Raw genomic sequence first — 26,218 nt, 5'->3', positions numbered from 1 at the left:
CGCAAAAGAAGAACTGCCGGCTAAGTTACCAGAACTTCATTTGTTTAAATATGCAATGGGGGGGGGGGGGTGACAACGATAAGGAGGCGGTTAGGTCCAAATGTGTCCAGGCAGCAGCTGCTGTTCCAGGAGGTCTATGGCTCAGCCTTGAGCTGAGTCTGGCAAGGGTTAGCAGCTTAGTAGCAGCTCTGAGAAATGAGGCAAAACCTGCAGAGACCTCGCTTCCCTAAGGACCTCCCAACTCTATTTTGAGTGTCTTAGCAATCTTGTTCCATTTCTTTTTTCCATTATTAGGAGTTTGAACTTAATCTAGCTGTGTAGTCTGGGAAACTAAGGCATTAACCTAAAAAAATTAACCTGTTCAGGAATCCCACAGAAACAAATGCAAAATCTCTGGAGACCCAGGCAGCAAAAGACTCCCATAGAGGAAGCCCCGTTTAAGATCGTAAGACAAAATTACAAAACCTACTAGGAAATGAGTCATCATGAGCTAAAAGCTGCACTCAGCAAACAGACAAGCAGGAGAGGCAGGGTCTGGGAGATTCCGGTTCAGGTGACGGTCTACCTTCTCCTAAATGCCTTTTGGAGCCTCCCTAAGAAACATGTCTCTTTCTTGTGGGTTGTCAGTCATTTAAAGGAAATTAAGGGTTTTTTTAAACACTCAGGACTCCAGGGTTGAATAAGGGGGCCATCATGACTGTACACTCCCTTCCTCCCAGGCACCTGCACCACCCAGGTCACCAGGGGAGATGGGTCAGAAAGGGGGGGCTTACTTAATGCTGATGGCAAATTCCGCTGCGTCCTTCACCCTCTGCCGCACCAAGAATGTCCCATCCGAGCGGTTGGTGAGGATGCTTTCTGCTCCAGCACGCTCCATGGGGCCAGCGTACCTGCCAAGACACACCAAGGAGAGAGGTCTGCACAGCTCCCATGCCTGGTCACTTTTTCTCTGAACCCTTGTGACTTTTTTTAAGATGGTGACAGTCTGAGTCCAACAGCCCTTAGACATCAACAGAATTCCCAAGGAGGAAGTGGCCAGAGTCCAGAAGTGGGAAATTTAAATGAGGGTGCCAAAAATTCAGCCCTCCCTCTCTCTCTCTCTCCCTCCTTCCCCCGTCCCTTCCTTTCTCTCTAAAAATCAATGACCAAGAAAATATCCTCAAATGAGGATTTAAAACAACAACAAAAAATTCAGCCATCAAGATAAATAATGACAAATAAGTAGTACTTCACATGGTTAAAAGAAATTGAAGCCACAAAGATACACCATGTTCATGGATTGGGAGAATCAACAGTTCAAATGGCCATATTACTCAAAGCAGTATAGAGTTTTAACGTAATCCTCATAAAAATCTCAATGGTATTTTTCAAAGAAATAGAACAAAACATTACCAAACTTGTATAGAACCACAAAAGACCCCAAATAGCCAAAGCAATCCCGAGAAAAAAGAACAAAGCCAGAAGTATCAGCCTCCCTGAATTCAAGTCTACTCCAAAGCTACAATAATCAAAACAGTGTGGTACTGGCAGAAAAACAGACACACAAACCAACGGAACAAAACCGAGAGCCCAGAAATAAACCCACATGTATATGGGCAACTGATTTTCAACAAAGGAGCCAAACACATATAACGGAGAAAGGAAAGCCACTTCAGTAATGATGCTGGGCAAACTGAAAAGCCATGGGCAAAGAATAAAACTAGACTGCTGGTGGACACCATACACAAAAATTAACTCAAAATGGATTAAAGACTTAAATATAAGACCTAAAACAATAAAACACAAAGAAGAAAACACAGCTACTAAATTTAATGGGCCTCGGTCTGAGAGGATTTTATGAACTTGACCCTAAAGGCAAGGGAAGTCAGAGCAAAAATAAATGAATGGGACTATATCAAACCAAAAAGTTTCTGGACAGCAAAAGGAACCACCAACAAAACAGGCAAATAACCGAATGGGAGAAGATTTTTGCAAACAATATCTCTGATAAGGGACTAATAGCCAAAATACATGAAGAATTCATACAACTCAATAACAAAAAAACAAACAATTCCCACTTGGTCCTTGCCAACACCTAGGGTAAGAAAATTATTTTAAAAATTTAAACAAAACAAAACAATCCTATTTTTAAAATGGGCAGATGACCTGGACACTTCTCCCAAGAAGACATACAAATGGCCAACAGATATTTGAAAAGACGTTCAACTTCATCAGCTATTAGGAAAATGCAAATCAAAACTACATGAGATACCACCTCATGATACCACCTTAGAATGGCTGTTGTCTACAGGACAAATATAAGTGTTGGAGAGGTTGTGGGAAAAGGAACCCTCATTCACTGCTGGAGGGCATGTAAGCTGGTAGAGCCACTATGGAAAACAGTACGGAGGCTCCTCAAAAAATTAAGAATAGAGCTGCCATATGACCCAGCAGCCCCTCTTCTGGGTATCGATCCAAAAAGTTTGGAAAGGTATTCGTAAAGATAGGTACCCCTATGTTCACTGAAGCATCATTCACACTGGTGAAGACATGGGAACAAGGCATGTCCATCGGTGGATGATTGGATGGAAGATGTGGTCCATACACACTGCAACACTACTCAGCCATAAGGAAAGACGACATGCTGCCGTTTGCGACAACATGGATGGACCCTGGGAGGACCATGCTGAGGGAAATTAGTCAGATGGAAAAGGTCAAGAACCATCTGATTTCACTCATAGGTGGAACATGAAACAGAAAGCAAGAAATGGACAAACAAAACAAACTCACAGACACAGTCAACAGGATGGTGGTTACCAGGGGGAAGGGGCGGGAGGGGGCAAGAGGATGGACTGTCTGCTGACGAGGGGACTAGACTTTGGGTGGTGAGCACAAAATGCGACATGCAGACGCTGTATTACAGAACTGCACGCTTGGAACTTAGATCGTGTTACTAACCAAGGACACTCCAATGAACTTAATTTGAAAAAGTAGTATTTTGATGTAATGTTTTTAAAAATCAAGAGGACAACAAAAGCAGCCATAAAAAGGAGCAAAGTTCTGACTCTCACGGCAACATGGGTGAACCTCGAACACATGACGCTCAGCGAGAGAAGCAGACACCAAAGGCCACACCGTGTGCGATTCCATTTATGTGCAATGTCCAGACAGGCAAATCCAGAGACAGGAAGTGGGCTAGTGGTTGCCAGGGGCTGGGGAAGGGGCTGGGGGTGACTGCTAATGCGGATGGGGTTTCTTTTTTGGGTAATGAAGATGTTTTCGAGCAAGAAAGGGATAATGGTGCACATCACTGTGAATGTACTAAATGCCACTGAATATAATTCTCAATATGAATATTTTTATGTTGTAACTGTAAATATGCGACAAATATATTTATAGGTTATATATAATTATAAATAATATAGAAATGTGAATATGTACATATTTATGCTATAAATGCGAATATGTAACAAATAGTATGTTAATTATAGTTAATATGTAATTAGATAATATATAAGTGTGAATATGTATATATTTATGCTATAAATGTGAATAGGTACCAAATGTTAATTACAGGTATGTAATTATAGATGACATATAAACATGAACATTAATATATGCTATAAATATAAATATATAACATAAGTATGTATTAATTATAGATAACATGTAATTATAGATGATATATAAATATGTAATATAAATGTAAACATTAATATAAATTACACTTCAAATGGTTAATTGTATGTTATGCGAATTTCACCTCAATTTTAAAAATGAATGCGACCCTAGCCAGGTAGCTCAATTGGTTAGAGCACTGTCCCCATGCACCAGGGCTGCAAGTTCAAGTCCAGGTCAAGACATACAAGAAGCACCCAATGAATGCTTAAATAAGTGGAACAACAATCAATGTTTCTCTCTCTAAAATCACACAATAAATAAAAGCCTTTAAACGAATGCAGCGCTGGCTGGTGTGGCTCGGCCGGCTGCACAGTCCTGGGCGCCGGAAGTTCACCTGGTCGACACATGCCCAGGCCGCGCGTTCTGTCCCCAGTTGGGGGGCATGAGGAAGGCAACTGACAGGTGTTTTTCTCTCACATCAATGTTTCTCTCTCTCCCTCCTCTTCCTCTCTCTCTAAAATCAATAAAATATGTATTTTTTTAAATGAATGCAAAGATAACCATGATGATTAAAATGTTAAAATTTCAAATAAAGACAAGGTCTAATTCTGCACTTTCCTGATTCAACACAATTCACCTTTTCCTACACCCAGCCCTGTCATATCCTGTCTTTATTTACAATTTTGATGTTTTGCACATCATGGATATTTTTGCCTTGCCTTGCTTTTGAATTTTTCAAGCATTGCATTAAAATGTTGTGGATCTCAATGTCTGAGTTTTTTGGCACCCCCTTAAGTTCTGCACCCACAGTGAGTGCCTCACTCTCCTCACCCCATTTTTGGCCCTGGTGACCACTTCCCGGCCGGGGAGGGCAGAGTGAGCACAATCTGGAGAGGCTTTGGTCTGAATCCTGGCTTTACCACTTAGCTGCTCTGTGACCTCAGGAACCAATTTTTTCACTCTGAACCCCAATTTCCTCTCCTAAAAAGAGGGTGATAAGCCTACCCACCACAGAGGAACATTTTTGACAAATGAGGATAATGCAGTTGAAGCACCTCATCTGTGAAACAAGGGCATTAAATACCCGTTGCATTATTAAGACTTTCAAGAGGCAGTCAAGTCAGGCTGTGGAGTCAGGCCAACTTGGGTAGAATCCCATCTCTTTCACTTCCTCACTGTGTGACATTGAACAAATCACTTCTCCTCCCTGAGACTCCGTTTCCTCCTCTGCAAAAAGGGAGTTAAGAATAGCACCTACTTCAAAGGGCTATTGCGAGAATTAAATGTGCTGACACATGGTCATAAAGATAACACTGTTGTTACGTCAAGTCTAAGATGCCAACGATTGTAACATGCACTGTTATTTTATGGGCCATTACAAAATAAAAGTCACTACACATAAAATAAGGTAAAGACTGAGACTCCACTGATTGTAAAAGATGTTAAGATGTGTGAAGGTGAATGAACACTTTAGGATTGATGAAATGTGATAATAATAGCTAATGGTAATAACAGATAATAGAGTGCTTATTGTGCGCCAGTTGTGAAGCCTCATGACAACCCTATGAAGTAAAGGTTGGTATTAATCCATTTTCCAGAGAGGAAAGCTGAAGCAGAGCAGCTGACTTACTAGCCCAAGGTCACACAGCTGGGAAACATTGGAGTCAGGGTTTGAACCCAGATCAGTGGGCTCCAAAAGCAACACTGTAAACTTTTATCCCTCACTGCTCTATACGCAGTAGGTGTTCCCAAAAAATAGGGACCACCATTACCATCACCACCATCATTTTCCTGCCAGGACACCATAAGCTCCTAAAGTTTGGGATCCTCCTTTCTCTGCTCTCTCCTCAGCAGCTTTCAATGCTGGGCTGGACCCCACCATCAATGCCCAGGGTTCAAAGAATGGATAACTGACTGGTTTGGAAGCCCCTCCCATGTCCAGCTCAGGCACCCACCCCAGAGGGACCCCAACTTGAAAGTAAAAAAGGTGATTCTACTCACCAGAGATGGACGGACAGGTCCTGAGGGGGGCCCTAGGGACACAGAGACCGAGACTTAGGGCAAAGAGCCCAGTTTGGCAACAGAGTGCAGGGCACTTTGTTCATTCATCCATTCATTCATTCCACTGTCATTTACTGAGTGCCTATCATGTGCCAAGCACTGTGCTGTCCACTGGGAAGACAGTCCCAAAATCTAATGGGAGAGGCTGGTCCCCTATCAAACAAATCAAGGATTGTCCAGATACCCATTTTAGCATGACCTCAAGCTAAGAAAGGTTTTTACTTTTTTTTAATGGTTGACAAAAATGTTTAAGAGCCTAATATTTCCTGGCACATGAAGACAATATGAAATTCCTAAGTCAGGGTCCATAAATTCAGTGTTACTGAAACATGGTCCTGCTCCTCATTTACAGGTCATCTCTGGCTGCTCTGGCACCTGTGGAGGAGTGGAGGGGTCACAAAAGAGTGAAGCGGAACGTGTTTACTGTCTAGTTTCAGGAAAAGTTTGCCAATCCCTGATCCAAATAAATGTAAAAGGGTGCATTTCTACCACCTCAGGCCCAAAGAATTGAGAAGAGGGACTCGGATAGCTATTTGTCCACCCATGTCCACAGCAGCGTTATTCAGTAGACAAAAGGTGGGAGCAACCCAAGTGTCTATCCAAGTGTGGTCCTTCAGACAATGGGAAATTATTTAGCCTTAAAAAGGAAGGAAATTCTGACATGTGCTACAACATGGATGAACCTGTAAAACATCCTACTAAGGGAAAGGTGCCAGTCACAGAAGGATGGATGCTATGTGACTGCACTCATAGGAGGTCCCAAGAAGAGTCAGATGGATAGAGACAGAAAGTAGATGGTGGGTGCCAGGGGCTGGGGAGGGGGCTGGGGAGTGGGTGCTTAATGGGGACAGGTCAGCAGAGCCTTCAGCTGGAGAGTGACCTGCCATGACGGGCAGCCCGGCTCTATCTCAGGGTCTCCCCAAGCCTGTCTGCTCTCTCAGAAGCCCCTTGGAGGCCCCTGCCCTCGCTCCGTGCAGCCTGAGGCACTCACATGCACATAGGGCTTGACCCTGTCACAGGGAAACCAGCCAACTTCATTGGTAGCTGTATTCCTGCCCTAAAACACCAGGAGGGAAAAACATGAGAAAGAGGTTACAGGCATCTGCTCGCGTGTGTGTCCATCTTCGTACTTCATGGCATCTCTGCCCGTCCATCTGTCTCTGTGACCTGGATGACCCAAAGATGTGCCAAGCAGTATCAGCTTCCTGGGAAGTCAGCCAGCTCAGAAGGGCCAGGCCAGCCCCAGAAATCGCCACCTGCACGGCCCTTCCCAGGCACCTCCTCCAGACCAGAGACCAATGAGGCCATAGCCCCACTTCCCAGGGTCACCTACACCCACGGCCCCACACTGGGGTGCTTCTCCATCACTCCCACAGCCACAGCCTGTACCTCCCACCAGTTCTGTTCAGCCTCGGCCTTGGTGAGCTCCACAATGTCTCCAGGGTTGAGCCGTAGAAAAGGTCCAAAGGCTCCCGGGGGCGGAGGAAGCCCATAGTACTCCTGGCAAACCTCCATCTTCGGCAGCCCTGGAAGGGAGGGGGAAAACTGCCATCTGTTTTCCACAGTGGGCTTGGTACTCAGGGATGTTTAAACCTGAGTCTCACCGCCCACCAGGATAGCCAAAATTAAAAAGACTGACAATACCAAGGGATGGTGGGTAGCAGGGGGAGCACCTGGAACTCTCCTACATTGCTGGTGGGAATCCACCTTGGAAAACTGTTTGGCAGTATCTACTAAAACTAAACAGATGTCTACCCAGTGATCCAGCAATTTCCCGAGAGAGAAACGAAAACACATGTCCACCGAAAATCACAGACAAAAGTATTCACAGCAGCTTGGTCCACAACAGCCAAAAACTGGCAACAAACCCAATGTCCCCAATAAAATGGATAATCAGAGTGTGATATGATCATACCGTGGAATACTATACCGCAACGAAAAAGAACAAGCTACTGCTACAAGCAACCACATGAATGAATCTCACCAATACTGTGCCGAATAAAAGAAGCCAGATGCAGTAAGGGCACATACTGGATATATACACATATACACATGCTCATATGTATTTCCTCCTATAATGAGAACATTTTGGTTGTTTCTAAGTTTTGACTGTTGCAAATAAAGCTGAAATATGTATACATATAGATATACCAATATACATAGACATGAAATCTGAGTGTTTACACTGACTCTTTACACTGAAATGGTTTGTTTCTCTCGGCCACACAAAACTATTTTCACTTCTTTCATAATGCTTCGCCCTCCTGCCTCCTAGCCTTTGCACATGTTGTTCCCTCTGCCTGGAACACTCCTGCCCTCCCTCTCACCTAAATCCTCTTCATCGCACAAATGTCCACTTAAATGTCTCCTCCTCTGAGAAGCCTTCCCTGAAGGCTCAGATTCATCAGGTCCCCCCATTTTATGCTCCAGAAAACCCTATAATTTACCTATCACAACTGTAACAACTTAACCAAAGTCTGTCTCCCACTACCAGCCTGTGATTTTTGGGAGAGGAAGAAGCACAACTATTTAGTTATCATTTGCCTCCAAATGGTCCAACAGAAGCTGAATAAAAGTTCACCCATCACGGCTGTCATTGCACAAAAACCACTGACTTATGAATGAATCGGCCTTTTCCCCCTGCCATTGGAGTAAACAGAATTCTGGCTTGGCCACACTGTGTCTCCCCCCCTCCCTCATACTCCAGGTGGAAGGCGCTTTGCTGGCACCACCATATTACAACATTTTGTGATGCAAAATCAGTAGAAGAGGAGATGAGCACTATCGAGGTTGGCCTAGTTGGCTAAGACTACAGGAGTTTGTCAGCAAGAAAAAACAGAGGCGGTGAGTAAGAAAGGCAGATGGCAGAGAAAGGGGATCTTAACAAAATTGCTATGTTCCACACATTCCCTTCATAGTGTTTGAGCAAAGCAGGTAAAGAACTTGACTTAGTTATTTTTAAATTCCTTTCAGGTTTCTAGGACGGAAACAAAATGCTCTATAAGCAGGACATTATGTGATCATTGATATAATTGTTGATATCTGTCCCTGGGCCAGCATCCCTGAAACAAAGACCAGATTTCCTCCTGCCCCACACAGCACCCCATGCTGACTCACCCAGCTCATTCCTCCTTTTGTCCTGAGCCCGGCGATACGGCCTGTCCTGGAGGGAGAGACCGAGAAAGCCAGTGTGGCTACCTATGCCCAGCTTTGGGGCTCCTCAGCCCCTATCTGAGCACCACAAAGGGCCATGTTCACTTCTGGGGTCTCCTGGAGCCTCATGTCACTACCCCCCATGGTTTCCAGGCACAGAGAGAAGTATGGAGTCTTACCTTCTTCATAGTTCCAGCAAAATCTATGGGAGGGAAAAGGAAAGTTAAGAATGGGAAATACTCCACACAGAACCAAGACCACCACTGCCCTCTCTCCCACTAGTACCTTGCCCATGGCGGCCACAGGGAGGGACCCTCCCCAGACACTCTTTGTGTGCAGGTGCCCGGCACCGATGACAACGGTAGCCCTGATAGAAGGTGCCTCTGGCATGCAAGAGGTGAGATAAAGGAGAGTCAGTGGTGGTGATGAACATAGCCAGTTATATTACCAACGACATGAAGGATTGGGTTCTCTTTAGAGCAGGAGAGAGATGGAGAAGCTTAAGATCAAAGGAGAGCCTTCCACCTCCCAACCCAGGGGACTGATGGCTGGAGGAGCCCCTTTAAAGAGCAAGTGCTGACAAAGCCCAGGACCCAGGCACATCCTCCCAAGACTCCCACCTCAGCAGCATCTGGCAAGCCTTGCAGGACGTGGTCTCCTCGAAGGAGAACATCTGGAAGTCATGTCCGTTGGCTGTAGCATTCTCAGGGTAGATGTTGGAGCTAAAGAGGGAAGATAATGCCATGCAATGGAATAGTATTCAGCCACGAAAAAGAATAAAGTGCTCATAATGCTGCAACTTGGATGTATCAGTACTTCCTTTTTAAGGCTAAATACCATTCCATTGGATATATCAAACTGTGTGTGTCCATTCATCCACTGATGGACATTTGGGTTGTTGCCACTTTTGGCCACTGCGCATACTTTGAACATGGGAGGAGACAGAAGGCAGATTAGTGGTTGCCAGAGGCTGGGAGGGGAATTTGGGGAGTAACTGCTTCGTGGGTACAGGGTCTCGTTTTTGGGGGAGATGAAAATGTTTTGGAACTACAGGTCATGGTTGCACAAGAATGTGATATACTAAATACCACTGAATTGTACACTTTAATATTCTGTTATGTGAATTTCACTTCAAGGGGAAGAACAAAAAAAGGAAGCACAGGAGAAAGAGGAGGAAAGAGTTCTAGGCTGGTAGCCAAAGCTTGCACAGAACCTTGGCATTCTGAGGAGGCAGACACCCTTGAGCCCTCCCTCCCATTTCCCAGATGATGAAACTGAGGTTCAGAGTAGTCCCACAGAATGTCAAAGCCAATGTGAGACTAGAGCATAGAATCGCCTCTCGTTCCCTGCACCTGTGACAGTCCCCTCTGAGGATGTAAAGATGGGGGGGGGTCTCACATGGCCATCTCGAACTGCTCCATCCACTTCTTCTTCAGTTCTCGTGTCTTGAAGAACAGCTCATAGCCCTGAGCACCTTGGTCCTCGATCAGGAGAAACATGTGAGTCCACTGCAGAGAAGCAGGGTTCAGGATGAAGGTACCCACCCTGCAGAGGGTGGGCTCACATGCCCACCAACCCCTACCCCTGTAAGGGGAAAACAGTGGGGCCAGTAACTGCCTTTCTGCCCCCAGAAGAACCATGCATTTACCGCTATACAGGGTTGCCCAGGAGAACCAAATACACATCCACAAATCTAAAATCACACACACACACAAACACTCACGTCTGAGACAGACACACACGGGCATTGCAAAGGCCAAGTGGAGTGTCTCAAGCACTGGGACTTCTCAGCAATGGGGTCTCCAGCTCTGGCCTCAGAACCCCACCTTCTTGTTGTCACGCTCTCCTGAAGAGTCATCTCGAACCTGGAAGCTGTGCAGGTTCACAAAGTCCTTGAGGTCATAGGAGTCCCCTCGGCGCTTGCAGATGAGCAGAGCTTTGTCGAGCAGGAAGGCGTACCTGGGAGCAGCTGGGTCAGGCGCTTCTGTCTGGCTTCTCCCAACAGGCCCTCCCAGCTCTCTGCCTGATTCCTTCAACATTCCGCCCGCCCTGCTGTCCACTGGGACTCCTGCCCTTCCCCTCTTCCGTGGCCCACTTGGCCAGGCCCGCCTGCCCATCTTGACCTCACCCGTAGGTTCCAGGCCTTGGCTCCACCCACAAACAATCATGCTGGCTTTGCCCTGTCCATCTAGACCTGCCCCCTCCAGGTGGCCCCACCCACATGCCTATTTAGAAACCTGGCCCAGGCCATGCCAAGGCTCCACCCATATTTGTGTTGGCTCCACCCACCTTCCAATCTAAGAACCTGGGCCTGCCCCTGCCAAGGCCCTCCCACCTGTCCATCTTGGAGCGGCGCTCCACCGAGGTGATCTTGAGCTCCCCATCGATCTTGGGCCGGCCATAGTGGGCTAGAGACTGGTCCTAGGTAGCAGGCAGGGAATCTGGCGAGGGGCCACCAAGGAGGACACCAACCACCCTTCCCACGTGGCCACACCCCTGGCCCTCCCTGCCTCATCCCCTCACCAGGTTCTCAATGGACAGCTGGAAGTTGGTGATCTGCCGCAGGGTCTCATTGTCCCGCTTGACCTCATTCACACACTGTGCCAGGTCCTGGGGGTTAGCCAGGTGTGAGCCTGGGCACCCCCACCCAGGTCAACCCCCTACCTGGCCAGGGATAGGGGTCAGCCCCCACCAGGGAGGCAGGAGTGTCCACAGCATATCAGTGTCCTCAAAGGTGATGCTGTGAATAACTTGTCATACAGGCCTGTCGCCTTGTGGTGGGGGGAGGTGTTGCCCATGGGTGTGAGTGTGTGCCTGGGTGGCACTGTGCAGCACTGCCCTGAATGTATGTGACTGTCACCCCATGTGTGACTACTTACCCTCATTGCGTCCAGGGCCAGCCGCAGATTCTCCTTCTCCATTGCGTCCTGCGTGTGTTTCACCAGCTCCTGCATGACCCAGGGAGACAGATATCACCTGGGCCTGTCCTCTCCTCCTGGGGGGCCTTCCAAACAAGCCTGACCCTCCAGCTCCTCCTGCTGTCCCAGGAGGCTTGGGCATGGTCCCAATAACCCCTCCCAGAGGGTCCTAGAGTCCAACCTCCAGAAGCCAGCCCCTCCCCCACTCCTACGACACAGGGATTAGATATACCAAGCCCATAATCACTGGACCTAGGAGGTCCCCACTTGTGCACCTGGAGAAGTAGGTGGTACTTGAGCACTCGCTGCATTGGCACCATCAGCAGGTCCCGCAAGGTGAACCTCCCATTGTTTGCTCGCTGAGAACATTCCTAGGGGAACAAAGAACCAGGTAAGCAAGATGGGGTGGAGGCAGGTATGGATTTTTCTAGAGCCAGAAGCATACTATCTCCCTGAGGAAATAAGGAAGCAAGAATGACATGGGGTGAGGGGTGGTTGAAGATGCAGCTGGAAGGCAGCCTGGGGTGAAGGTCCAGGGCCCACCAGCCAAGTGGAGCTGGAGAGAGGAAGAGGGACAGGTCTGGTGGGTCCCCACCGTGCAGAGACTGGATGTACGGTGCACACAGGTGACTCCTCGTCATCCGTGCCCTCCCTATGCTTCCACTAGACACACGGGTCCAGACTGGGGTTCAGTCAAGGATCAGGGCTCAGTGTGAATTTGGAGCTCAGCCCAGACTTGGTGCACAGCCAGGACTGGGGCTCAGCCCAGCGCTGGGGTTCAGTTTGCAGTCAGAGTTCAGTTCAGGGTCAGCATTAGGGCTCAGTTAGAGTCGGGGTTCAGCTGGTGCTGGGGTCATGGCTTGGTGCTTCGGTCTATTTCTTCCTGCTCCAGGACCCCCACCCCAGACCCCCAGTGGGAAGACCCCTGGCTGGGCTGAAGCAGAAAGTGATGCCACCCCCAACTCAGTGTCCTCCCTGCTGCCCCTGGGGCCTGTGAAAGAAGGAGAGCCCTCCAGATGGGCCCAGCCCCACCTCCAGCTTCATCTGTACATCCTCCCGGGCGTTGGCCACACGGTCCAGGTGCTTGCTGGCCGACTCCACCTGGCTGCAGTAGCGGCCATAGACAAGGAACCTGCGGGAAGAGGACAGGGAGCCATGGCCAGACGGGTAATGGTGGCTGACACCAAGGTCAGGCAGCTCTGGCATCAGTCCCGGCCTACCTCTTCCCAGCTGGGCGATACTCAGCCTCCGTCTCCCTGTCTATAAAATGGGCATGAGGATAGCATTTCCCATTTGGGGTTATTATAACACTAAGTGAGATAATGCACCAAAAGCTCTTGGCACTTGGCAAATCATCTCTGTTCAATGTTCATTTATTTAACAAACTTGCTGAGCACATACTCTGTGCCAGGCCATGTGCTAAGAACTTTAGGCATCAATTTATTCAGTCCTCACCACAACCCACGGAGGTACGTCCTGTACCACACTGACTGTAGATATGGAAGCAGAAGCACAGAGACATTAAGTGACTTCCCAAAGCCACACCCAGTTCACAAAAGGCAAAGCCAGGGATTGAACCAGAGGTGGGTAGCTGCTTGCCCATGAGCAAAGAAGGAAAAACCCTCCCTGTCCAGCGGTCTCTAAAGACAAGGCCTCTCAAACGCCCAGCCTGGGCAGGGCAGGGTGACCTTCAGGGGTCCAGGATGGCCTCACCTCTCCTTGTACTTGATGAAGACCTGGTAGAGGGTAGGTGCCCCAGTGGTGGCCAGGGCTTCCTTCATCTCCTTTAGGAAGTGAGTGTGCACACGAAGCAGGTCCTAGTCAGAGGGAGGGGTAAGGGCTGGGCAGAAGCCTGGGGCTCAGGAGAAGGGTCACCCGCTCGCCCTGTGTTGTCCAACTCCCAACCCCCACACTCCAGGGACGCATAGGGCCAGGAGAGGGGATCAGAGACCAGGTAAGCAAGATGGGATGGAGGGCTGGGGACAGGCCGGCTTACCTCGATGTTGATGAAGATGATCTCTATGTCTTCGGGTTTGAGAAACCGTTGCAGGGGCTTCATGAAGTGCTGCAGGGAGGGGAGAGAAGGATTGAGGAAGGTGAGACCCCTGGACAGGGAGGGTGTTTCCTTCTTTGTCCCCAGAGAAACAGGGACAGGGAGACAGAAATGAAAAGAAGCCAACAAACAGAAAGACCAAGAGAAAAAGAGACAGAGATATAGAGAGAGAGAAAAGAGAAAGACAGAGACACGGAAACAAAGGCCAGCAGGAAAAGAGACAGAGATGGAGAATGTCCACAAGCAAACCTGCACGTGCTGTTCACAGCAGACAGCCAAAAGTGGAAACAACCTCAACATCCATTGGGTAACAAAACGCGGGCCATCCACAGAGCGGAATATTACTCAGCCGTGAAAAGGAGTGACGCTCTGACACTCGCTACAGCATGGATGGGCCTCACATGACGCTCAGTGAGAAAAGCCAGATACAAAAGGTCACATACTGTATGATCCCATTTATATAAAATATCCAAAACAGGCAAATTCAAAGAGACAGAAAGTCGATTAGTGGTGGCCAGGGGCTGGGGGAGGATGGGGACCTAGGGGGTGACGGATAAGGAGAATGGGGTTTCTTTGGGGGGTGATGAAAATGTCCTCAAACTGAACGGCGGTGGCGGCTGCACAGCCCCGTGTAATCGCCTAAGGCCCGTGAACTGTGTGTGTTAAATGCGCGCATCGTGTGGCTCCGCAGCTCCAAAGGAAACAGAGAAATGAGAAAGCCGAAGGCAACGACAGCGACAGACGAGACGAGGCTCCACAGGGGCAAAGGGACAACCAGACCGGGAGAGAAACGGCGGGGAAAGGCAAGCGACGCCGGACACACCTGCTGGATGGAGCCCAGCGTGTCTGTGTACTTCTCCTCCGTCTGCTGGATCTCCCGCAGGCAGCAGCAGCGCTTGTCCTGCTCTGTCATCTTGGGCTGCGCGCGGGCGGGAGAGCGGGCGTTGGGGACCCGGGGCTGCCCGCCGGCCGCGCCCCCCGCCCCGGCCCTGCGCCCCCCGCCCGGCCCTGCTCCCCACGCACCGGCATGGGCCCCACGCCCCGGCCCTGCGCCCCACGCCCGGCCCTGCGCCCCCCGCGCCGGCCCTGCGCCCCACGCCCGGCCCTGCGCCCCACGCACCGGCATGGGCCCCCCGCCCCGGCCCTGCGCCCCCCGCCCGGCCCTGCGCCCCACGCCCGGCCCTGCGCCCCACGCCCGGCCCTGCGCCCCACTCCCGGCCCTGCGCCCCACGCACCGGCCCTGCGCCCCACGCACCGGCCCTGCGCCCCACGCCCCGGCCCTGCGCCCCACGCCCCGGCCCTGCGCCCCGGCCCTGCGCCCCCCGCCCGGCCCTGCGCCCCCCGCCCCGGCCCTGGGCCCCCCGCCCGGCCCTGCGCCCCACGCCCCGGCCCTGCGCCCCACGCCCGGCCCTGCGCCCCACGCACCGGCCCTGCGCCCCACGCCCGGCCCTGCGCCCCACGCACCGGCATGGGCCCCGGCTCCGTGCGCATCAGGTCCTCGTAGATCTCGTCGCCCTCCGCCTCCTCGTTCTCCACGCAGTCGTACAGGTCCTCGTCTTCCTCCACCGTGTCACTGCAGGGCGCGGGGTCAGGCGCGCGGGAGCCCCGGGCCCCCCTCAGGCCCCTCCCGGGTGAACGCCGTGGCCCCCCAGATCCCAAGGGCAGGGCAATGCCCCTCAGACCCCCCCTGAGGGGCATAATCTTGTCCCCCCGGCCCCCAGGGCAGGGCCTGGGCCCCAGACTCACTCGATCTGGTCGGACAGGCCGCTGTAGATGTCTTCATCCCCCATGCTCTCCTCCTCGGTGGGGAAGGGCCTGGGGGGCCAGCATGGCGTGAGCCAGAGGCTTGGGGGCCGGGGGAGGGGGATTTCAAGGATGGGGAGGATGGGGTCAGCCCAAAGCTGCCCGTGGCCTCCTGGTTACTCACATGATCCCCTTGTTCTGGGCAATCGGGGTCCAGGACAGAGCAGACAGGGTGTAGATGACCTATGACAAGGGCCATATTTTGCTCAGCAAGCCCCTCGCCCACCCTCATGCCAGAACACTGCCTTGGAATCCAAGCAGCTGGGCTGCACCTTGGAGTTAGACCCCCCAGGCCTCTGGGAGCCTAATTCAGGATTTTCTCCACCTTCCCAGCCCCCCACGGCAGCATGCCAGCGTTCCTTAACTGAGCACCCACCACTCGGTCCTCTTGTTCTATTGAATCCTCATGACTGCTCTGAGAGGATGGGATGAAATTATTCCCTAGGACTCAGAGAGGCACAGCCACATATCTGAGGTCACACAGCAAGTGGTGAAGCAGCAAGGACTTGAACCCAATTCCACATCCCTAAGCCAGGCTCTGCATTTGGTGATGGCCTGGTATGGCACACCGGTCCTTCTCCTGCCAGCTCTTAGCCTGCCTGATGTAGATGTTCATGGAAAAAAACTGAAATCCAATCTTTGGGCTCTATGTGCCCAGCTCACCTTCCCGAAATCCTGCACATCGAAGAGGTCGAAGGCCTCAAAGAGCTCACTCCTCTTGAGGCCAAACTTCTCACAGCAGGTAGACAAGAAGGTACGGATGTTCTTAAGGCACAGGAACTGTGGACAGAACAGAAATGAGGGTGGGAAATGTAACCGGACAGGGGAGAAGCTGAGCCCTGGCAGGATGACTTGGTGACTGGCACGGAAGGGGGAAATTAAAGCACAGTCTCCTCCATAAACCATACCCTCTTCTGATAAAGATGAAGCTGTACCTGAAGCCACAGCTAGCCCTCAATTTTTTTATTGAGGTAAAATTCACATAACATAAAGTTAACCATTTGTACTGTCGTAAATACAAAGGAATATTATTCCACCATTAAAAAGGAATAAAAATTTGACTTATGATACAACATGAATGAACCTTGAAAACATTATGCTCAGTGAAATAAGCCAGACACAAGTATGATTCCACTTATATGAGGTCCCGAGAGGAGTCAGATCCACAGAGACAGAAAGTAGATGGTGGGAGCCAGGGGCTGGGGAAAGGCAGTTAGTGTTTAATGGGGGCAAAGTTTCAGTTTGGGATGTGAAAAAGTTTTGCATATAGGGGTAATGTTTACACAACAATGTGAATGTATTTAATGCCACTGAACTGTACACTCACAAATGGTTAAAATGATAAATATGATCATTTTACTTATATATTATTAATATGTTTTGATATACATTTTACATATATTTACAAAACATATACTTATATCATTTTAGTTTTATATATATATAAGTATTATATATTTTTTACCACAATGAAAAAGGTTAACTATTAACAATTTTGAAGCATACACTACAGTAGCATTTAGTACATTTGCAACTATTAGCCCATGTAGTTCCAAAACATTTTTATTACCCCAAAAGGAAACCCTGCAACCATTAAGCACTACTTCCCATTCCTCACTCTTCTCCCTTCCTCTTGGCAACCACCAGTTTGCTTTCTGTCTCTATCAATTTAGCTATGTCCATCCATTGATAAACAGATAAACAAAATGAGGTATATCCATACAATGGAATATTATTCAGCCATGAGAAAGGGCAAAATAGCCCTGGCTGGTGTGGCTCAGTTGGTTGGGAATCATCCAGCGCACCGAAAGGTTGCTGGTTCCATTCCTGGTTCCACGCCTGGGCTGTGGGCTTGATCCTCAGTAGGGAAAGTGCAGGAGGCAGTCAATCGATGTGCTCTCGCGTCAATGTTTCTCTCTCTCCTTTCTCTCTAAAAATCAATTTTTTTCTATTAACTTTAGAGAGGGAGAGGGGGAGAGAGAAACATCAATGATGAGAGAATCACTGATCAACTGCCTCCTGCATGCCCCCCACTGGGGATCAAGCCCACAACCCAGGCATGTGCCCTGACCAGGAATCGAACTGTGATCTCCTGGTTCATGGGTGGATGCTCAACCACTGAACCACACTAGCAGGACTAAAAATCAATTTTTAAAAATCTTTTTTTAAAGAACAGCAAAGTACCGATACACAAAGTGGATCCCTTCAAAAACATGACGCTGAGTGAAAGAAGCCAGACACAAATGATCACATATTGTATGTTTCCATTTAAATGAAATACCCCTGAACTTTTCCATTTTATGAGCCAACACATTCCTTTTTCTAATTACACCAGTTTGGGCTGGGTTGCTGTGACTTACAACCAGAAGACATCAGCAATCATTCATACAGGATGTCACGCTGGTTTGCAGAGTATTTGGCTCTGATATAAACAAGCCCTCGTGTCCTTGCATTTGCCCAATATCATCAGGTCATGCAAATGTCCCAATGGGCTCAGCTCTCTCTAAGGTCCCTGAGATCCTAAAGAATTTTAACCAGTCTCCCGACCAACAGCCTCCCCAGCAAGCAGAGCTGGCCTCTCCCATGGCCCCCAGCACTCTCAATGAAGTTGATGTTGACCAAGATTTCTAGAGCAGGTTCATCAAGAAAGCTGATGAATGTGTCTCCCAGCCCTGGCCAGTGTGGCTCAGTTGGTTGGGCATCGTCACATGCAGAGAGGGTTTGCCAGTTGGATTCCGGTCAGGGTACATGCCCAGGTTTCGGGCTCCATCCCCAGTGCGGGGCATGCAGGAGGCAGCCAATTGATGTTTCAATCTCTCACATGGATGCTTTTCTCTCTCCCTCCCTCTCTTATAAAAATCAATAAAAATATTTCAAAATAAAATAAAGTGTGTCTCCCAAAGTCACATATTTTGTGATTGCATTCACACAAAATGTCCAGAATAGGCAAATCCGCACACTGGAATATTGCTCAGCCATGAAAAGGAGTGAAGCATTGACACTCGCTACAAAATAGATGAACCTTGAAAATATGATGCTCAGTGAGAGAAGCCAGATACAAAAGGCTACACAGCATGTGATTCCATTTACGTGAAATGTCCAGAACAGGCACATCCACAGAGATAGGAAGTGGGTTAGTGGTTGCCAGGGGCTGGTGACTGTTAATGGGGACGGGGCTTCTTTTGGGGGTGATGAAAATGTTCTGGAATTAGATAGTACTGATGGTTGTACAATTTTGTGAACGTATTAAAAATCACTGAACTGTACACTTTAAAATGATGAATTTTATGGTATATGAATTATATCTCAATAAAAAATCCATCTTCCAGGTCCTTCCCCCTCATACCTACTTGGTGTTTGGACATTTGAGTTAGATCCAGTCCCTCCTCTGCCCACAGCTCCCCAGGCTCCCACCTCCCTCAGGGTAAAAGCCTAAGTTCTCCCCAAGGCCCACAAGATCCCGCATGACCTGCCCCCATCACCCCTCCGCTCTCACCTCCTGCCTCTCTCCCTCCCTCACTCTGCTCCAGCCACGTGCTCCTCCTCACTATTCCTCCAACACGCCAGGCACAGTCCTGCCCCAGGGCTAGTGATGCCCGCTTCTTGGAATGTATTTTTCCCTGTGTGATGGACTGAATTGTGTCCCCCTCAAAATTCATATGTCAAAGTCCTAAACCCCAGGACATCAGCATGGGGCTGTATTTGGAGATAGGGCCTTTAAAGAGGTAACTGAGGTAAAATGAGGTCACTAGGGTAGGCTCTAATCCAATATGATTGGTGTCCTCCTAAGAAGAGCTTAGGACACAGATGCACAGAGGAAAAATCATATGAGGACACAGGGAGAAGGTAGTCATCTGCAAGCCAAGGAGAGAAGCCTCAGAAGAAATGAAGCCCCTACTTCTGCCTTGATTTGGACTTCCAGCCGCCAGAATTGTAAGAAATAAATTCCTGCTGTGGAAGCTCCCTGTCTGTGGGACTTTGCTATGGCAGCCCTGGCAAACTCAGACACACTGATGTCCACAAGGTCCCCTGCCACCTTCTTCAGGTCTTTGCTCAAAGGTCACCTTCTCCATGAGGCCCCCTCTGAGCACTGTACTTAAAATTGCAACCCTCTCCCACTCTGGCATTTTCTATCCCCTTTACTGTGCTTTACTGTTTACCTCCCCCAAATAAAATGTCACTTTTAGGAGGGCAGGGCAACTGTTCTGTTCCTTGGTACATGTCCAGCACCTAGAATAGTGTAAAAGACCCTCAATAAATATTTGTTGGATGGATGGATGGCGATGAGGCCTGGAAATCTGCCTTTCAACAAGCTCTCCAGGTGATTCCTAGGTTCCTGCTAACCCCACTCTGTGATTCTACAATAACAACATTTGCATTTTTAGATGCCTGCTATCTGTGGTTGTACACTCAGATTTATTCTGTTCTCATGACAATCCTGGGAGTTTTTAATGCCCGTTTTCCCTATCAGGGAGCAGGTTCAGAGGTGGAAGGAAAGCTGCCCAAGATAATTAACAGAAGAGGAAATCTGTGGAAGAGCTGAAATTAAACCCCAGGATGCCCTGAATCTAGAGATGACTTTCTGGACCACAGCATCTCAATGCCTTGCATGAGCACTGTCACGTATGTGCTCAATCCCCAGCACTCTGTCTATATATTTTTAAAACTTACATACTTTAAAATAAAAATTATCTATATTTAAGGTGTACAACATGATGACTGGATAGTCATAGTGAAGTGACTACAGTCACGCTAATCCACATATCATCTCACCGTCACCTTATATTTGTGTGTGATAAATGCCCCTGAAACCTACTCTCTTAGCGTATGTCCAGTGTTATCAACAGCATTACGAAGGACACGCATCACGCGTGGACGGTGCGCCCCTAGACTGATTCATCCTCCGTCCCTGCAGGTTTGTACCCTTTCACATCCCCCCAGTTCCCCACCACCCTGCCCCTGGCAACCACCAGGCTATTCTCTGCTTCTACAAGCCTGTCTGTCTGTCTCTCTCTCTGTCCATATATCTACCCATCTATCTATCCACCCACTGATAAATAGATGGCATCAAATCCTCACAACAGTCTTGCAAGGTGAGCACTGCTATTATCCCCATTTTACAGACAGGGACACCGGAGCCGAGCCAGCCAGCCAGGCCGCCCCGGCAGCGCGACTTCGCGTACTGGGCCTCAGCAGCGCCCGTGAACCACTTCACACACAGTGCTTCCTGTGTCATGTGTCTCACACTTCCCTCCTCACAGTGTCTCTTCTCGATTATTGTCACATCCCCCGTCTAGCTAACCCATTCTCTATGGAGCATGGACTTTGAATTAACTTTCATTTAAACAGATGTATTTAAGAAGAGAACTTTGCATCCCACCATCAAAGGCAACTGGGGTCATCTGCAAAGCAAAGCCAGTGAAAAATAAAGACGAACTGCACGGCGTGACCACATTCCGCTGGACCCTGCTCCCTCCGTCACAGATGAGCCGCAGCGAGAGGCACATAAAAGGCAGAGCAGCAATTCAACAGCCATTCCTGACAGAGAAAGAAAACACCGCTCCCGGCAAAGCAGGAATGGGAAGGAACTTCTGCAACCTGATAAATAGCATCTTCAAAAAACCTTCAGCCCTTGTTTTAAATAAAAAGCGAAACATTCTACTTAATAGTGAAATGTTGAAAGGATTCCCTGAGAAATCGGAGCCACGCCAAGGGTGCCCGCTCTTACTGGTTGGTCACCAGCGTACTGAAGGTCTCCGCCTGCGCGACAGGACAGGACAGAGAAAGGAGAGAGAGACAATGGTCATTTTTGTAGATGGCCTCATTGTCGACGTAGAAAGCCCAAGAGAATGTACAGATAAGTAACTAGCATTCATAAAATAAAATAATTCAGCTATTATGCTAAGTGAAGTAAGAGAGAAAGACAAACACCATATGATTTCACTTACACGTGGAATCGAAAAAACAAACTAAGCAAACTAACAAAACAGAAACAGACTCAGAGAGAGAACAGACGGATGGTTGCCAGAGAGGAGGGGTTTGGGAGGCTGGGTGAAGGGATAAGATGTACAAATTGGCAGTTACAAATAGTTCCAGGGATGTAAAGCACAGCACAGGGAATACAGTCACTATATTGCAATCACCATGTATGGTGCCAGGTGAGTGCAAGACTTACCATGGTGATCACTACATAAGCTATATAAATGTCTAACCACCATGCTGTACCCCGGAAACTAATATAACATTGTATGCCAACTGTAATTGAAAAATAAAAGATTATTTTTATAAATGAAAAATAAAATAATTTCACCATGTGACTGAATATAATATCAACACACGAAGTTTACCACGTGTTGGTATATCAGCAAACAATCAATCAGAAAATGTGTTCCAGTTCAAAGATAACCTTTGCAAAATCCTAGGAGAAACAAAACTAACCTACAGTGATAGAAATCAGATCAGTGGTTGCCTCTGAGGTGGGGAGGGCAGTGGAGACTGACTCAGAAACCCCACATGTGATGGAAACGTCCTGTGTCTTGATAAGGGTGTGGGTTGGACAAGGGCAGACATGCGCTGGAACTGACTGAATGGTAAACTAAAGACTTGGGCAGTTTGCTGCATGAATATTAGACCTCAATTTTAAAAGGACATCACTTACCATTGCCTAAAAAACGTAAAACAAACAAATAAAAAAACTGGTAATCTCTAACAAATCTGACAAAAAGATATGCAAATCCTTTATGGAGAAAATTATAAAATGCTAATGAAAGGCATAAAAAAGATCTAAATAAATAGAGTGAAATATATACTAATTCTTATTTAGAAAGAGTTAATATTTTAAATTTTTCAACCCTCTCCAAAGCTGAGCCATAGATTCAATGCAATTTCAGTTAAAATCCCAAAATGTTTGTTAAGAAGATTTCTTTTAAGCCAGATCGTATGCATTCATTTTGAAGTTTAAGAATGTTAGTTCTTTCGTTTTTATTATTTACTGTTTATTGGGTTTTTCATTGAACTTGACACATGAATGTAAAAATCTGTGTGGAAAAGCAGAGAGTCGAAAATAGCCAAGACAATTTTATAAAGAAAAAATCAAGTGGGAGTACTAGTCCTAGCAGATATCAATTTACCATAAATCTGCAGTAATTAAGACAATGTAATTATAGTGGTTGGCCTCCAAGAGGACTCCCGGTGGCCCATGAACCCCAGCACTCATGCCCTGTTTGTAATCCCCTCTCACACCGACCCAAGACTGGCCCCGTGTGACTAACAGTGTGGTGTGTAGATATTTGTTACACAGTTGTATCCAAAATATATAAATATGTGACTACTATTCAAGGCTAAGGAATACAAAGCATTGCAGCTTCACTGCAGCTTCCACTTTGGCCTCCTGAGTTGCTCACCAGCTGCCATGTCATCGTCATGAGGCCTCCATAAATTTTTAGAGAGAGTAGAAGGTGGGGGGAGGGAGGGAGAGAGAGAGATTGATGTGAGAGACACATCCATTGGCTGCCTCCTGTCTGCAACCTGACGTGTGGACCAGGATTGAACCTGCAAGCCAGGTACGTGCCCTTGACTGGGAATTGAACCTGTGACCCTTTGGTTTTGAAGGCCGACATTCTAACTACTGTGTCACACCAGCCAGGGCTAAAGGCAAGACTTGTAGAAGACAATTTAGGAGAACAGCTATATGACCTCGGAAATGGGTGTGATTCTAAAGCAATAAGCAGAAAGCCCAAATCATAAAGAAAAAGATTTAACTACATGAAAACAAAGTTCTAGTCATCAGAAAGTATCCTGAAGAGAGGGGAAAAAGACAAGCCACAAAGTGAAAGTGGGTATTTGTTACACATTTGTATCCAAAATATATAAAGAACTCCTAATGACTCAATAAGAGACAATTCAATCAGAAAATGGGCAAGAGGTGAACCGGTATGTCACTAAAGAGGAATTACAACTGCCCCCAAACACATGAAGAGATGATCAACCTTAGAAATTATTTTTTTTAAAAGCTAATTAAAATCACAAATAACATTTTCTGTCCATCTAATATGCAAGAATTTTTAAGTCAGGTGAATATCAAATACTGGCAAAGAGGCAGGATCCCAGAAACATACACTACTTCTTGGAGTGTGAATTGGGTTAAAATCTTTGGAAAACATTGGCATTATCTACCCTTTGACCCCCAAATTCCTGGATTTAAATAATAAAGAAACACTTGCATATGTGCCAAGAGATGTGTACAAGAATTTCCAAAGCAAGAACGCTCTAAGAATCCCACGGTAGCCAACTTTCAAGATGGCCCCAGTGCCCGGGGCGGATAGCTCAATTGATTAGAGCATCATCCCGATATGCCAAGGTTGTGGGTTCAATCCCCCTGTCAGGCCACATATAGTAGTCAGCCAATGAATGCATAAGTAAGTGGAACAACAAATCAATGTCTCTCCTCTCTCTCGCAAATCAGTTAAAAAAAAACCACAAACAACTGCAAGTTTTCTGCCCTTTGTTTTCTTTGTATGTGAACAGGTGAGAATTTAAAGGCCATACTCCTGGTACATCCCAGCTACTACATAGGAGCAGAGGCTGGGCTAGCCAGTCCCAAAGTTTAATGTTTACTAGAATCATCTGGGGGCATTTGTTTAAAATGCAGATTCCTGGATTCTAAACCCTGGAGATTCTGATTCAGTTGAAGTGGTGGGGAAGCCAGGAATCTGCATTTTAACTGGTACCTCCACATAATTCTGATGCATATTTGGCTCCAGTGGGAAAATGGGCTAGACCTTCCAAGGGGTTCTCAAATTAAGGTCTGAAATTTTAACACTTAAGAAGTCATGTTAGGGCTTCCAGTCAAGATGGCAGAGTAGGTAAATGCTGCACTCACCTCCTCCCGTGACCACTCCAAAATTACAACTAAACTACAGAACAACTATCATTCAGAATCACCTGAAGACTAGCTGAACAGAAGTCCTATGACCAAGGATGCAAAGAAGGAGCCATGTCAAGACTGGTAGGAGATGTGGAAACACAGAACAGACTGGTCCCACATCCACTGGTAGATAAAAATCAGGAGGGATGTCTCAGCTACAGAGTCCCAGACATTTCTCTTAAAGGACTGACGCACACTTATTCACTGATGGACTCACTCACTTTAAGTGCCAATGCTGGGCAGAGGCTCGAAAGACGGAGGGGTCCTATGGGAGGAACTGAACTGTCTGGCTTTCAGGCGGGAGCCGGAGGGGCAGCTTTCCCCCAGACAGAAGTGCTGGCAGAGGCCACTGTTCCTTTGTTGAGTCCTCCCCCTGTTCCCAGATTCTTACCCTTAGAAATTGTATGAGACAATAAATGTTTGTTTGCTCTTAAATCTTGGGGTAATTTGTTACACAGCTATAACTAATTAATACAAGTCCTGAAATGGAAACACCCCAAATATCCATCAAGAATAGAATGAATAAATAAATTGGGGTAATTCATACCGTAAAATACTATACAGTGTTATGAAAGTATTAACTACAGCCATAGACATAGACATGGATAAGTTTCAAGGACATAATGTTAAATAAAAAGGCAATTCTCATGTATTTATTATAATTCTATTTCTATCAAGTACAGATATCAGCAAAATTAAGCAGTAAAATGTTTAGGGATACACATATAGCAAAACTATAAAAAACTGTCAAGGAAATTATTGCCCCAAAATTTAAGATAGTGGCCACTTTTAGGGAGTGGGGGAGGGGAGGGGAGGGGAGGGGAGGGGAGGGGAGGGGAGGGGAGGGGAGGGGAGGGGAGGGGAGGGGAGGGGAGGGGAGGGGAGGGGAGGGTGTGTAGTGTAATCAAGGAAGGGCAAACAGTGGCTTCTAAGGTTGTTTTCTAAACTGTGGATCGTGAACCATAAGCAGGTCACAGAATGAGCTTGGCAGATCTCATTAGAATGGAATAAATATGTTGCAATGTTTTCCATGTAGAAAAGTAGGGATGAAAAACTTCCATTTCAGTGGAATGTGCTCTTGTAGCAGTGGGCTAGGGAGTCATGGGAAAAAATGCATTTCTTACTATAGTTAGAGCCCAAAAAGCTTGAAAAACTGTCTTAAGGATTCCCAAGAAATGGTAATGTTCTAATTCTTCACTGGAGTGTCGGGTACATTGCTCATTTTATTTTTCTTTAAGCTTTTCCAATATGCCTTCCACATCCTCATGCATACGTGACAGATTTCCCATTAGGAAGAATACATGACACTGGAGCTGAGCAGAGACTCTCCACGATGAACGAGAAGGGCTGAGAGAACCAGGGGGAGAACGGCCTTCACCGCTGTGCCGGTGATGTTCTCTGTGATGTGTCCATGGTTGGTCTACAATCATCTCAGGTACCCCCTGTAGTAACTGGTGCCACCACGGTGATTAAAATTATATTGTTCTGAGTACAGTATGTTACAGTCACCTGGGCTGTTACTTATGCTACAAAGTGAGCTGCATGCTAAGGCTGCATCCCTATTCTAGTTTGGGTCCCTGAAAGAAGCCCCTGAAAGAAAGATTTGGACTAGACGTAGTATATCTGGGAGGTGATCCGAGGACTCAGGGCAGCAAGGAAGTGGGACAGGGAGGAAAAGGAAACCAGCCAGGAGCTGTTCGTTGG

The 26,218-nt window shown here is 47.6% G+C and overlaps 1 protein-coding gene across 3 annotated transcripts in view; it reads right to left on the bottom strand.

Annotated features, from left to right (window-relative positions):
- Positions 1 to 26,218, bottom strand: part of VAV1 (vav guanine nucleotide exchange factor 1) — a 51,818-nt gene that overhangs the window by 7,504 nt on the left and 18,096 nt on the right. The window contains exons 2-23 of one of the 3 annotated variants that reach the window (XM_016197951.2): positions 16,252 to 16,368; positions 15,713 to 15,771; positions 15,532 to 15,600; positions 15,250 to 15,358; positions 14,609 to 14,704; positions 13,729 to 13,797; positions 13,446 to 13,549; positions 12,765 to 12,864; positions 12,008 to 12,103; positions 11,694 to 11,762; positions 11,338 to 11,424; positions 11,150 to 11,235; positions 10,641 to 10,773; positions 10,213 to 10,322; positions 9,435 to 9,536; positions 9,100 to 9,197; positions 8,994 to 9,016; positions 8,779 to 8,824; positions 7,051 to 7,187; positions 6,653 to 6,718; positions 5,602 to 5,633; positions 774 to 890 (exon numbers count right to left, since the gene is read on the bottom strand). In XM_016197951.2, the coding sequence (XP_016053437.2) occupies positions 774 to 890; positions 5,602 to 5,633; positions 6,653 to 6,718; positions 7,051 to 7,187; positions 8,779 to 8,824; positions 8,994 to 9,016; positions 9,100 to 9,197; positions 9,435 to 9,536; positions 10,213 to 10,322; positions 10,641 to 10,773; positions 11,150 to 11,235; positions 11,338 to 11,424; positions 11,694 to 11,762; positions 12,008 to 12,103; positions 12,765 to 12,864; positions 13,446 to 13,549; positions 13,729 to 13,797; positions 14,609 to 14,704; positions 15,250 to 15,358; positions 15,532 to 15,600; positions 15,713 to 15,771; positions 16,252 to 16,368 (1,925 nt within the window). The remainder of the gene's footprint in view (positions 1 to 773; positions 891 to 5,601; positions 5,634 to 6,652; positions 6,719 to 7,050; positions 7,188 to 8,778; positions 8,825 to 8,993; positions 9,017 to 9,099; positions 9,198 to 9,434; positions 9,537 to 10,212; positions 10,323 to 10,640; positions 10,774 to 11,149; positions 11,236 to 11,337; positions 11,425 to 11,693; positions 11,763 to 12,007; positions 12,104 to 12,764; positions 12,865 to 13,445; positions 13,550 to 13,728; positions 13,798 to 14,608; positions 14,705 to 15,249; positions 15,359 to 15,531; positions 15,601 to 15,712; positions 15,772 to 16,251; positions 16,369 to 26,218) is intronic. The other 2 variants (XM_087816011.1, XM_087816012.1) reach the window with 2 other exon arrangements.

This window comes from Miniopterus natalensis, chromosome 4, assembly GCF_054644295.1.
Source record: "Miniopterus natalensis isolate mMinNat1 chromosome 4, mMinNat1.hap1, whole genome shotgun sequence".
NCBI classification, from domain to species: domain Eukaryota; kingdom Metazoa; phylum Chordata; class Mammalia; order Chiroptera; family Miniopteridae; genus Miniopterus; species Miniopterus natalensis.
Note: the sequence above shows the minus strand (reverse complement) of the source record. Positions and strands in the feature narration are given on the sequence as shown.